This window comes from Dermacentor andersoni, chromosome 8 (assembly GCF_023375885.2).
Source record: "Dermacentor andersoni chromosome 8, qqDerAnde1_hic_scaffold, whole genome shotgun sequence".
Taxonomy (NCBI): Eukaryota; Metazoa; Arthropoda; class Arachnida; order Ixodida; family Ixodidae; genus Dermacentor; species Dermacentor andersoni.
Window position 1 is genome coordinate 369,402 of NC_092821.1, and position 14,017 is coordinate 383,418.

A 14,017-nucleotide genomic window follows, 5' to 3' on the forward strand; every position below is an offset into this window, starting at 1 on the left:
ATGTGTTGCACAGGTTTCAGTGCCGCACACACACACAGGTGTAAAGGTCCGGAGCCGACGTCAGAGGAGCTTCGTAGAACTCTGCTTCTTTCCGGGTGGCGCGGCCGGTACCACATTCCTGAGTTGACCCCGCGCCACGTGGCTGCTGGTTTATTCACAGTTCTCTGAAGTGCACCCCGTCCGGTTGGATAGGAACACGTGCAGCGGGCTGAAATAGCTGGCACGTTGTCACCCCGTACGGGCATTCCTAACACCACGCATATTTGCTTTTCCAGTAGAAGCCCGATATTTTCGTCTGCAAGTCCCTCATAGTCACGAAATACATCGCTCCTTACAACGACAGTCACACTGCACCGTGCCGGCACCGTCATGTGTTCATCCACAATACGGAGGGAGGAAATATGTGGCTCTTCTGTATCAAAAATGGTAAAAGCACTTTCTGTGGAAAACAACACGCGTGAGTTTTGCAAGTCGATAATTGCGCCATTCGTTTGCAAAAAGTCCATGCCCAGTATCAGATCACGGGAACACTCAGAGAGAACATTAAAGCTGCTGACGTATGTAAAGCCTCTAATTCCGATTCTTGCGGTGCACATTCCTACAGGGTTGACTAAGTGTACCCCCGCTGTATGTATTGGAGATCCGGTCCAATGGGTCAATACCTTTTTCAATTTTCTGGCGAGTACACTGCTAATAACTGAATAGTCCGCACCAGTGTCTATCAACGCAGTCACTTCAAAGTCGTCGATGATGACGCTCAACTCGGAAGTAACGGCGTCATCGCTGCACTTGTTTGTCGTTTCGTCACTGCTGTCGTCTTGTCGGATTGGCGATGGCGGGCCTTCGGTGTTCCGGGCGTCAGCGGCCTTGCCTCCACAGGTCGCTGGCTCTAGTTTTCCCGTCGCGGACTTAGTGACCGACGCCTCGGTGAAATGGAGGAGGGTCGCGGACTGCACGACCTATGATGCATAGGCGCTGCCGATCGAGGTTCATGTAGCTGGGGGTTCCGAATAGTTTGGCGCGTAGATAAAAAAGCTTCAATTTCATAGGGCCGCTCACCGTTTCGAGGGCAAGGCGCGTTCACAGAGAAGCCACGCAGTCCTACTCGGCGATACTGGCATTTCCGGTATAGGTGACCAGCCTCTCCACAGTGGTAGCAGAGGGGACGCCGGTCTGCAGTGCGCCATACATCGCTTTTACGTGGATTTCCTTCTGGCATGGGCGGCTCATTGCGAGGAAGTACCTGGGGTAATGCGGCCGTTCATCCAAAATTGGTGCGTCCTAGGTCCTGACGTAAAGCTTGGGCGTACGATATCCGCGGCTGACACTCTGGCTGTGCGCGGGGCCGTACCTGAGGCTCTGGCTCGCAAATTACTTGCCACACTTCTTCGTGTATGACATCAGCAAGTGAGGACACCCTAGGAGGGCTTTGGGCCAGCTGCAGTTTCTGCAGCTCTTCCCTTACGACAGACCTCACCATTTCGCATAGGATGTCCATGTTGTTGGGGAGTGCTCCTGACCCAACGTCAAATGATGCGACGCTTACATCTCTGTTGTACTGCCTCGCATGCTGCTGCAGCGTCTTCTCCATCGTCGTCGCCTCTGATCGAAATTCGGCTACAGTGCGGGGCGGATTACGAACCAGGCCGGCAAAGAGTTCCTGTTTCACACCGCGCATTAGGTGCCGCAATTTCTTGTCCTCAGCCATGTTTGGGTCGGCTCGGCGGAAGAGGTGGGTCGTGTCTTCATGTACATAGTCACACTTTCGTTGTTCCGCTGCTTCCTCGCCTGAAGAGCGGCTTCTGCCCGCTCTCTGCGGTCCGTGCTCGGGTACGTAGCAAGCAGCTCTCGTCGGAAGTCGTTCCACGATGATAATGACGCTTCATGGTTTTGAAACCACGTGCGTGCAGATTCCTCCAGCGCGAAGTACACATACCGGAGTTTCTTTGTCTCGTCCCAGCCGTTACACCTGGTGACACGCTTGAAGTTTTCGAGCCAGTCCTCGGCATCCTCGAATGTGTCTCCGTGAAAGGATTCTGGCATCCGGGGTGAGTCAACGACGACGTGCAGAGGGGTTACTTGAGTAGCCATCGCACTGGTACCTAGGCTGACTGCCACCGCTGCCCTTGGTGAATCGGCGAGAGGACCAAACTCGGGGGCCTCACCTTGTATGCGGCGGCTCATGCGTTGGTGGACAGGTGTCAGTTTCGTTGGCTCCAAACTTCAGGGATCCGGGCTATGTTCCCTGATGCGTGTGGGGGTGGGAATCATACCCCGCACCTCCATCAGACATGTAACCAACAGTTATGACAACCGTTTCTACGAAAACTTAATTTATTCTGGGCGAACCTGTGCCCGTCAACAAAAGCGGTTGAATACTCAACAACAACAAAAACGTCCCTCGAGCTTAGCTTCTTGGAACGTCGTTCTTCTCTTCGTCGCCTCCTGTCGTGTGCCAATCATCCGATTCTCGCGCACGAGCCACCGGTCTGTCAGCACCGGCCCAGCGTTGCCTTGCGGTGCTTTGCTTGACGCTCGTGGTGTGGCGGCTCATTGAAACGCAGTTGGGATGTGTCGACTGTCTGTTTCTTCTCGCAATGCTGGCGGCAATATGTACCTTCTCTTGTAGTAAAACCTCAGTTGATGTTTAGCGCTCGTCCTGTCATCTTCTCTGTCTGTGTCCCTGTTATTTGCGCTAGTCTTTTGATTAATGATGACACACCAACTAGCCCAGCTTTCTGCCTTGATTGCTTTGATTTCTCGTACATCGGCCCTGTGCTTCCTTCTTTTATGTGTCGAGATCCCTCAGTTACTATGTGAACCTAATAGCAGTAACTACCTATCGGGCAAGAATGCTATCCTTCGCCCTGAAGAATGGACTGGTACCGCCTGATGTGCAAGCCTTGTTCCATCCCTGCCAAGCGTCCGTGCGACATACTAGAAGAATCGCCAAGATCTTCCGTGCCGAACTCTGGAGACACATCCGGTATTTCCACTCGTGCCTACATGTGCATGCAGCGACCAGGACAAGCTGCTAGGTAACCTGTGACGCCTTGATGAGGACTTGGGCTAGGGAGGCAGCTAATGTTACAGAGTTTCTGTGGTTTTTTGGCCTGCCATCTTTGTGTGCTTGGAAAAAAGCAAATTAGAATTCCCAAGATGTTCATAAGAAGAAAAAAGTGTTGTGTTTAGCGGAATGTGGTCTCCCAGCTAAAGTTCAAAGGGTTTTGAGCTGCGGGCCTAAATTTTCTAAGGAGGTTAACGAGACACCGCTCGGACTCGTTATCATGGTTAGGAAAGTTGGGCAATGTGCAGAGGCGGAAGAGAAAGCTAGATGTATTTCTGAAGGTGTTGACTGCCTGTCAAGTAGAAAGCCGTGCTTACTTGGGGCGACGCTAGCGGTGAGCAAAACAATTCGTTACCTCAGGAAGAATAATCTCTCTTTGCTGACTGCTGATAAGGAGGGTGGTTTCGTCCTGTTGCCCAAAACGATGTATCATGAAAAGGCTAAGCAGGCTATTGAAAAGAATTTTGTTCCCTTGGAAAGATCTGGCAGGAAAGTGAAAGCCGAGGCATTAAAACTGTGTGAACAGATCAATTTGACAGGGCTACACAAGTCTGTAAAAGCTGCGAATATGCCGGGGCTGAACGTATATCTTTTTCTGCAAAAACCCACAAAGGCATGCCTCTCAGAGAAATTGTATCCGAGAAAGAAGCCTGGCAAGGTCTGGTATCAAAATACCTACAATAGCATCTTAGCCAAATAGACATAGAAGATCCTTTTCGTGTGAGCAAATCAAAGGATGTGGTTAAATTTTTGGGTGAGCAAGATGGTGCTTCATGAGCCCATTTTGTTTTTTCAGTTGATATTGAGGAGCTCTTTTATTCCATTCCCCAAACAGAGTTGTTAGATGCAGTAAAAGAGCGGATTGAAAGCTGGGGGGCTGTCCAGTTCCATTGAAAGCTGGGGGGCTGTCCAGTTCCAATATAGTAGCGGGGTTTCCGTAAATGACTTTGTAGCATTAGTTGAGTGCTACCTCTCTTCCACCTACATTTGTTTTAACGACAAGTTGTTCGTGCAAAAAGATGGTATTTGCATGGGCTCCTGCATAGCTCCAATACATAGCGAAATATTGTTAGGCCAATTTGACAAGTGTGTGGCAGCATGCATGAAAGAAGAAAAACGTGTTGTGAGGTGTTTTAGATATGTCGATGATTTTATTGTTTGTGAATGTTGACAACGAGAGCGACAAACCACAGGTGTAAAAAGTGTTTTAGAGGTTTTCGGTGATTGTTCTGGCAAACTAAGGTTCACGCATGAAGTGCCAATGAATGGGTGTCTCCAATTCCTCGAGCTGTGTTTGTACTTTGGCACAGGGCACATCTGCTGGTCATGCCAGCCACGCACAAAAAAGGAAATTTTAGCATATAATTCGGCTCACTCAACATTGGTTAAGATGGGCATTGGAAAAAATTGCCTGCGTGGTGCTCTCGAAAAGTCTTGCCACCATAAAATTGAGGTTAGTTTGCAGAAGCAAGTGCTCCGGTTGCAAAACGCCGGTTTTCCGAAAGATATCGTGACGGCTGTGGCGGAATGCCTCCTGAAAGAAATCAGGGCAGGTGGACGCCCTGGCGTGGCAGCGGAAAAAGGCTGCAAGAAGCTGAAGCGTACAGCTATACTGTATGTGCACAAGCTATCGCACCCGCTGAGAAAAGTTGGAGAGAAGTGCGGCGTGGACGTGATCTTCACTGCCCCCGAAAAGCTGGTGCGCATGTGCAAAGCCGTAAACGAAAAGAAAAAACCGGTCTGCGCCATAAAACATGAATACAAGTTTGTACCCTGCATTGTTGGGATCGTATACCGCATACCTCTCTCTTGCGGTAGATGCTTCGTGGGGCAGTCTGGCCGCTGCCTAAATGAACGTCTACGAGAGCACCGAACGCTGGTAGATTCATTAGCGGGAGGGGGGGGGGGGGGGGCGGCCATTTGGCCATGCATTGTAAGCGGTGCGGGTGCGTGCCTGCGTTTGATACCACCTGTGTGCTTGGTAGGGGAGGCACAGGGTGGGGGAGTGAGATTTGCAAGGCGTATCACATTGACAGGGAAGGTGATAACTGTGTTAGCGCGACATCACTTGCCTTGTCCAAAAAAGAAAAAAATGTACTTACAGAATAGTTTGCCACATTTTGATTAGATTGTGCCTGTACTGTTTTTAACCCTGTGTGTGCATGCGCCACCGAAATGTATATGTACCTTCTCTCGCAGTAAAACCTCAGTTGATGTTTAGCGCTCGTCCTGTTGTCTTCTCTGTCTATGTCCCTGTTATTTGCGCTAGTCCTTTAATTAATGATGACACACCAACTAGCCCAGCTTTCTGCCTTGATCCATAGCACCTCTTGCCGGGAATGAGAAAAAAAATAACCAGTTCTCTCCGAGATTGAACCCGGGCCTGCTGCTTGGGAGTCAGCTACTCTACCACTAAGCCATGCCAGCGCTTGCTAGCACGCAGTGGAAAAATGCCATATAAACACATCCTAGCGTGCGAGGAGACAGGCAATGGGACATGTGCATCACATAGTGTCCATACATGCACATTTTGTATTGCAGTTGAATATTATTACACCTGGGAGAACACCATTTAGCAGATGCACAGGTTACAAGGCAGTTAAAGAAGGCTTGAGGAAAAAAAAAGTTTAAGGAGATGTATACAAGAATGCTAGCAAAGATATGTATTGTGTACCTGATTAAATCTAGCTTGCTAGGGGACTGTCACCGCCGTGTTTCAAAGGGAATGCCGATAAATCGTCATCATCACCATCATTAGCATCGTGTCGTGTCAGTTGCCTTGCAATGTGAGATATGCGCTGTATAGCATCTATAGGCGTGCCCTTTCTATTGCAATTGCATATTATTACACCAGATGGCATGCCATGTAGCAGTTGCAGCTAGATAGAGATGTCTTGAGAGAGAAAAAGAAGATTATGGAGATGTATAGATATTGATGTAATAAAAAATATGAAGGCATAGCTGATTATTTGAAGCAGCCCTGGTGACTGTCACCATCCCGTTTCATAGGGAATGCTAATTAATCGTCGTTGTCAGCATCATATCGTGGCATTTGACACGCGATTTTACATGCGCACCGCGTAGCATTGATACAAACTTTGCATTGCAGTTGCGTTATCACCCAACATGTAGCAGTTGCATATAGCAATTGCATGACAGTTTAGTTCTTATTGACTGTTCATCCGCTTGTTTTACTAATGAATATGCTCCTGTTTTTACAGCTATTCGTGACTGTCTAAATCCACTAGAAGGGCTTTTGAAATGCCATGTGATGGGAGGATTAGATTCCTTGACATCAAGTTTGTGCTCACCGATAAGGAAACCTGCTGTTGTTACGAACCTAGGGCAAGTAAGCCACTTTTACCATTTCATTCCGCGCATACAAAGCTTGTGAAGAGGGGAATCGCGAAGATGTGTTTCAGCGAAGCACTGAAAAAGTCATGCCAACACCGAATGCCCGATAGCTTCGAACGGCAAGCCTCGTGTTTAAGCTGCGCTGGTTACCCGAGCCACGTGCTTGTGTCAGTCGCAGAAGGACTGCTTAAGAAGGCGCAGCAAAGCAGTTCGGAGCAGGTGCACGTTTTGAGCACTGACATGAACAAAAGAAAGGTTGCCGTAATCCCCTACATACACGGGTTCTCCCGTAGAATAAAGAAGATTGCTGGAAGGAGCGGCATCAACGTTGTATTTTTGGCACCTAATAAATTGGTCAGCCTCTGTAAAAACACAAGGCGAGAAAGAATCCCACGTAGCGCATGCGAAAAAGAACATAAAAACAAATTCATTGATTGCATTGCCGGTGTGGTATACCGTATTCCCCTCGGGTGCGGACGAACCTACATCGGTCAAACAGGCAGATGCATAAATGACCGGCTACGAGAACACAGTAACAAAGTTAACAACTTGGCCACTGACAGCTTTCTTGCCATCCATTGCCACAGATGCAAGTGCAAACCAAGATTTAAAGAAACAGTCATCATGAGTAGAAGCAGGTGTGAAATGACGCGCTTGATAATAGAAGCCAGACACATATCAACATTGACGACGCATGCATCAGTAAACCTTCCATTTCATTATTTTCAAAAGAGCTGAATTATCTTTGTTCGCGTTGAACGTGTACATGTCTGTGAATATGTGAGTCAAGAAACTGCCTACATGTGGTTCCCAGTTTATATATGTATTTTTTTTATTTTTCCAAAAATGTTACACGTGCTGTATGACGGGTCGAGGGTGTATATATAGCGACGAGAACGAGAAATAAATCTGTTGTTGAAAGTAGCGCTGTGTGGGTCAGATGTGCCTTCTGTTGTCTGTGTCAAGCTTGTATTATAACAAAATAAGATATGCCATACCAACAAGCCCCTATTGCTATCCTCATCCACTTGACTAGGCCTGAGCAGCTATCAAAATTGATGATGTAGCAGGGAGCTAGTAAAGGGCTTCGTTTTTATTTCCTTTTTGCATGCCTTGTGGCTTATAGGGCATTTAGCTGTGTTGGCAGCATTCCTCATGTCAGGTGGCCCTTGACCAATCCGTGCATGTGCAGGTGGCGAGAGGCCCAGCTGGAATTGGAAGAGTTCCAGGCCAGCAGCCGAGACCTGGAGGCAGAGCTCGAGACCCAGCTGAAGCAGTACGAGGCCTCCAACCGGGAGCTCAGGGCGATGATCACACGGCTGCAGGTTGACAACGAGGGACTGCAGGTGGGGGGTGGCATCATCACTCTGCTGGCTTTATAACTTTGAAACTTTGAGAATTCAGTTACTTGGAGTCTAGGGCACCCTCATAGCATGGCAAGTATAGCACGTGCACTCACACACGCTCAAAACATACACACACATATATATCTACACGCACGCACATTCACATGCGCGCTCACACGCGCACACACACACTGTCAGGTTTGAGGGCTCAATCCCATCGCTCGTGATCCGTGTTCAAGATTGGAGTCGGGCATGAATTAGAAGGTAGCTGGCCCTTACCGTCGTCCGACTTATCCACGCTGAGGACGTTGATGAAGGGAAGGACAGCTTCTCATCGAGAACGAAGAATATGGGTTGATTTACAGTATTTATATCAGTCTAACATGACTGTTTGAGAAAGTACATCAGTCTAACACGACTTCTTGAGAGAGAGTGACCTGAGCAGCCGCACAACAGCGGTTTTTAAAGGGACATTAAAGGTTACTATTAAGTCAACATGGACTGTTGAAATACCATCCCAGAAACCTCGAAACGCTTGTTTCGTGCCAAGGAGAGACTTATTTTAAGAGAAAATGCGTTCTGAAGCGTCTGCGTACCTCTAGCGCAGTTCAAATCGCCCGCCCTCCGATCGAGGAGTATGACATCATGGTCTCATAGTGACGTTGCGCCATCGGTGAGTAGAACGGCGTCCGCAGACGGCGCTACGGCTTTTCTGCGCAAAACGCAAACGCGCGGCCAGAAACAGAGCCAAGACAGAGCCGACAGCAGAGCAAACGCGGGAGTATGGTGGCTAGCGGAAGGAGAAACGCGCGACCGTGGGGCTCTTGCATTGCCCAGGGGGCGCTGCGAGAAAGGTGCTAAAAAGCGCCCTCTTTCTTAAAATGGGTCGTACCAAGCTCGATCGTCTGCCTTCAGAAAGCACGTTTACAATATGGACCCGCCACTTTCGGTTGTGTTGTAGCACGGCCGGCTGCGTATATCGGGCGCCGAAGATTTTTTCAGGGGTGGCACACTGCGTAAAGGCAAGAAATTATGCAGTTCCGAATACGTGTACGCCGTTCAAGAATTAGGCGGCGAAGTTTTAGCCCGGTGTCAATCGCAAGTGAAGCGAGTCGCGTACGAAGTGGAACTACAGGTAAGGTTTTCATGCTAGCTGCTAGATTCACGCGCACAAACGCAAGGAAATGCGTGCTATAAATGAATCCACAGCAGCGATAAGCAGACATCATGTGTACGGAACTGCTTGAGCACACGATGGTACGCGCCGCGATGTACGAACTGCTCGAGCGCACGATCGTACGCGCCGCGACGGCAGCAGTCTTTCGACATGCCGCCAAACGGCGGGCCTCCTGCAATTTTCGTTGACTGCATGCCGCTAAACTGATGCAATGGATATGAGCTCGCGCATACGTGCGAATCGCGCTGTAGCGCGAGCTTGTGCGCTGCTCGCTTGATGTAGCTTTTAATGACAGCGCTCGAACATCGATGTGCTGCAATCAATACTGCCTTGCTACGCTGCCTCAACGTGCTGGCTTGAGATCAAGGATGAGCGCATTTAACTCTCTTAACCTGTGCTGCTCGTAGTGGAGTAGTGAATTGTCATCGAATGAGCCCGACCATTTGTGCTCATTTGCACACACTTCACCACTTCACATTGGTCGAATTGTTAATTGTCGCTGTGGCCGGGTCTCGAATCGTGAATCACCAGCCATGCCTGCTGCTATGTCGGTCTGCTGTCGGGACTGTAGGTGCAAAAGACCGAAATTTCGAACGCAGATAATCAAGCAAGCTTCAAGATAGGCAAAGCAGCCAGCATGGCACGAAGTTTCGCTTACTCAGCGCGACGAACTGCAGCTATGCAGAGTACCCGACGCTCCACTTCGTGAGGCCTTGAAGGAAAACGGTAGAATCTGATGTTGGGATTCAGGCCTTCTTGTTCATGGCAGCCCACGACGCAGAAGTACTGACGGTGACGCCTTTTCGAGGCTGGGCTAGGTCTCTCCGGATCGGCATCACCGATTCCTTCTGCTCCCAGCATTACGTCCCATGGCACACGGAGAGTCCGTTTTCGTCAAACTATAGGCTGCGGCGAGCTCGCAGCGTGGTCGGCGTGGTCTGTGAGAAGCGACGAGCCTTTTCGCACTCACAACAGGGCATAAAAAAGTGCGAATCGACGCAAAACTCGGCCTAGGAACGTGCTTCGCCACAGCCAGGGCTCAATACGACCCAAGCTGGTACGACCCAGATGTCTTTTCTCGCACCGCCACCAGGCGCCGCTACTATACCTCAAACTCCAGCGCAAGACGCCCATAAGCTGGTACTTCATTCTATGACGCAAACTTCGATGCTCGTCGCAATGGACCCTGACACCGACAGATTGGCTCGCGATGGTGGGCTCAACTTCAGCGATTTGAGCACTGACGAGCGCGACCTGCTGCTGAGGGCTCGCGCTGATGGCGTCGTTGCATACTACGACGGTGGCCTCGACAGCGGGTCTTCGAAGCGGGAAAGCAACGAGGGCTTCCCAGGACATCACATGGACGTGGCATTCTCGCTGCTTGTTCCAAATGAAAGTTTCGCGAGCCAGCAGAACCTTCACAGCACGACGCGATAACCAAACTACTGAAACTCCAAAGAGTGCGCGGCGCAGAGTCGAGCGCGCAGAGTCGAGCGAGAACACCCATATTACTGAAGGGTAACGTCAAAATGTTATTTTTTCTTAGAATCGAATAGACGTAGACAAGTAGCATTTTTTTCCGTCTTATAATCGAATGAAAATATATTTTTAATACGAGTAGTTGAGTATTAGTAACACAAATTATGAGGAGTGCTTTCGTCATCGGGCTACTACCGGAATGTCGCTGGGGGGTCTCAAATCGCGTCATGCATTTACCTCAATTTCTCGGTTACTAAAGCTCTGTTCGCAATTATATTGACGCTTTAGACGTTCTAGAACATTGCTCTACCACTTTAGCTTGAGTTTCTGGTAACCTTTAGTGTCCCTTTAAACACTCGGTCCTCTCCCAATACAAGGTGATGCGAACGTTCGTTTCGTCATCGCAAACTAGCCGCCTCCCCGCAGGACGGTCTACGTGACACACAAATGCACACACGTTCGAATGTCCGGAGCCGACGTCAGAGAGGCCCCCTAGAACTCGGAGCCGTTCCAGGTAGCGCATTGGGGAGTTTGGAGACAATAGTTGGCCCGCCTAACTCATCCCGTCACAATGGCGATGAGGCTAAAGGTTGGTGGCGGTTTCAGCACAAAGCCTGCTTCATCGAACGCATCCTAGCTGAAGCGACGGAGAGTGGAGGATGCCCATATTGTTCCCAGACACAAAGTCGATTTAGTCACGCTGTGGCTAGAAGCTGGCGGCGACGCTCCCGGAATGTTGCCGCCATAGTTGTAACTGGGTGGCAAACTTGCACTGCAGCTGGCCGTTCTTAACAGCGCCTCCATGGCCCGAAAAATCTCGACTGTCTAGAGCTGACAACCGCTGGGCAGGAAGACAACGGCTGGTGGCCAGGGGGTAATTGATGCCTAGGCTCGCAGCGACCACTTGTGTATTGATGTCACCGCCCCAAAACATCCAACAAGGACAGGCAACTGCAAAATGAACCCCACAACACGGCTCTGCGCCGAGGTGACGTACCTTGGCTCCCACTTTAGACCCACTAGGCTTCAAAAAAAAACGTAAGTGCAGAAACAAAAAAAAATGCTGCATTTCGCTATGCCAATTTCTGAAGCAATTTTGTGCTGACAAATTCAGCAAACATGGAGGGAATCCTGCTAAATGAGAGGAGATCTTCTTGGCTTAAAGAAAAATTAACACTAGTAACCCTAAAATTTAGGCGGGACCCTGAAACGCAGAATTCAAATTAGCCTGCTCAAACCATCCGCATTGCTTTGCAACTTTTCCTTCTTATATCTAACGGAGAAGTTGTACTCATGGAGTGTGAGACTCCATCGGAGCAAGTGGCCATTTTTGTGTGACATTTGATTGAGCCACGTCAGAGGACAGTGGTCGGTCTCGAAGATGAATTTCGCTCCGTACAAGTAACACGACAACTTCTGGGCGGCCCAAACTAAACAAGCGCATTCCTTCTCTGAAGTGCTGTAGGCTTCCTCTCTTACATTTAGTTTACAGCTGGCATAGAGGATAGGATGCTCCTCGTTATCGTCGCCGACCTGACTAAGTACCACGCCCATACCTCTGTCGCTTGCGTCGCATTGAACTATGAATTCCTTTTTGTAGTCTGGCGCGCGAAGCACAGGACGAGAAACCAATAGCGTTTTCAAACTTTGGAAAGCGTTCTGTTTGTCCTTATCCCAGTGTACGTTACTCGGTGCTCCCTTTCGGAGGGTGTCCGTTATTGGACTTGCCATTTGCGAGTAATTCGGAATGTACCATTGATAGTACCCCGCAAGTCCCAAAAATGAACGGTCTGTTTTCGTGCGTGGCTGAGAAAATTCTCCAATTGTAGCTATTTTCAGCTCGGTAGTCCGTCTCGTGCCCAGACCGACAACATGGCCCAGATAGGTAACCTGCGAACAACCAAACCTACACTTTTCCGCTTTCATCGTTAAGCCGGCTTCCCTCAACCATGAGAACACCTGTTTGAGTTGCGATACGTGTTGTTCCGAGCTGTCCAAAAAAATTGCTACATCATCAAGATAGGGCAAGGCGAACTCCTGCAAGTCTTTTAGGACAATATCCATTAACTTAGAGAAGCTAAACGGCGCGTTCTTCAGCCCGAAGCTGAGTGCGAGAGGGCGAAAAGTGCCTACAGGTGAGATGAATGCGGCATAGCGGCTGGCACTTTCTGAAAGGGGAACTTGCCAGTACCCCCGCACGAGATCTATAGTTGAAATGTATTTAGCAGCGCTAACTCTTTCAATTCGTTCCTCAATGTTTGGTATCGGGTGCAGCTGATCCCTAGTGATGGCATTTAACTTCCTGTAGTCAACACACGGACAAGGGTCCTTGTTAGGGGTTTCTACCAGTATTAGCGGTGACGTGTAGTCACTCTCAGCGGGCTCAATAACTCCCAACTTTAGCATGCGCTGTATCTCTGCCTCCATAATATCTCTCTGTCTTGGAGACACCCTGTAAGGCTTTGATCTTACTGGTTCGGTTGATGTCAGCTCAATTTCATGCATTACTAGTTCGGTTCGACCCGGCCGATCACTGAATCTGTCGAGATATTCCCCTAACACTTCTTTTAGATCATCTAGCTGCTCGGGTCTTAGAGCGTGCGAGCTTACCGAGTGTTCTACTACTTCTTCTAGGCCGATTTCAGAGTTGGAGGTCGCCCTATACTCTTTAAACTTGGTACTAGTGCTATCCTGCTCTTTGGTGGTATAGTTAACGACTCTGCTCCGCTCTACATACGGCTTCATCAAATTACAGTGATATACCTCCACTTCCTTCCTGCGACCGGGCATTTTCAGAGCATAGTTAGTATCTGAAAGTTAGTGCAACACTTTAACGGGCCTGTCCCAGTGAACTTCAAGCTTGTTCTTTCTTGAAGGTTTGAGGATCATTACCTGGTCTCCGGCGTTAAACGTGCGAAGCCTCGCATTCTTGTTGTAATAGAATTTGGCATTCTTTTGAGCTATTCGCATGTTCTTTCCGACTAGTTCTTGGGTTGCGCTTAGCCGTTCCAGCAAATTTAGCACGTATTCAACCACTGTTGGACTCTCCCCTCTTTCCTCCCACATCTCTCTTAACATTCTCAGTGGAGAACGGAGTGTTCTCCCATACACTAGTTCTGCTGGCGAGAACCCTGTCGCTTCATGCGGAACCGTTCGCAAAGCAAACAAAGTTGCCACCAGACAGTTCTCCCAGTCCTCCTTGTGCTCGTAACAGAGCGCACACAAAACTCGCTTAAGCACCGAATGCCACCTCTCTACACTGTTTGACTGAGGGTGATAGAGAGAACTGTGTATTAACTTTACCCCGCACTTTTGCAAGAATGTGGAAGTCAGTGCACTGGTGAATACTGACCCTTGATCTGCCTGAATTTTGGCTGGAAACCCAACTCGTGCAAACACTGTCAAAAGTGCGTCTACTACTTGGTGGAACTGAGCTCTTTCAAAGGGATTGCTTCTGGAAACTTGGTAGCCGGACACAGCATGGTAAACAAGTACCTGTAGCCCGATTTTGTTTTTGGAAGAGGCCCTACCACGTCTATTACAAGTCGTCTGAAAGGCTCTGTTATTAAGGGCACTACCTTCAGTGGAGCTTTC

The 14,017-nt window shown here is 49.1% G+C and overlaps 1 protein-coding gene across 5 annotated transcripts in view; it reads left to right on the forward strand.

Moving 5' to 3' along the window:
- Positions 1–14,017, forward strand: part of LOC126526693 (nuclear distribution protein nudE-like 1) — a 463,503-nt gene that overhangs the window by 89,375 nt on the left and 360,111 nt on the right. For all 5 annotated transcript variants that reach the window (XM_050174557.3, XM_055068353.2, XM_050174556.3 and 2 more), the window contains exon 3: positions 7,614–7,767. In XM_050174557.3, coding sequence (XP_050030514.1) covers positions 7,614–7,767 — 154 coding nt within the window. The remainder of the gene's footprint in view (positions 1–7,613; positions 7,768–14,017) is intronic.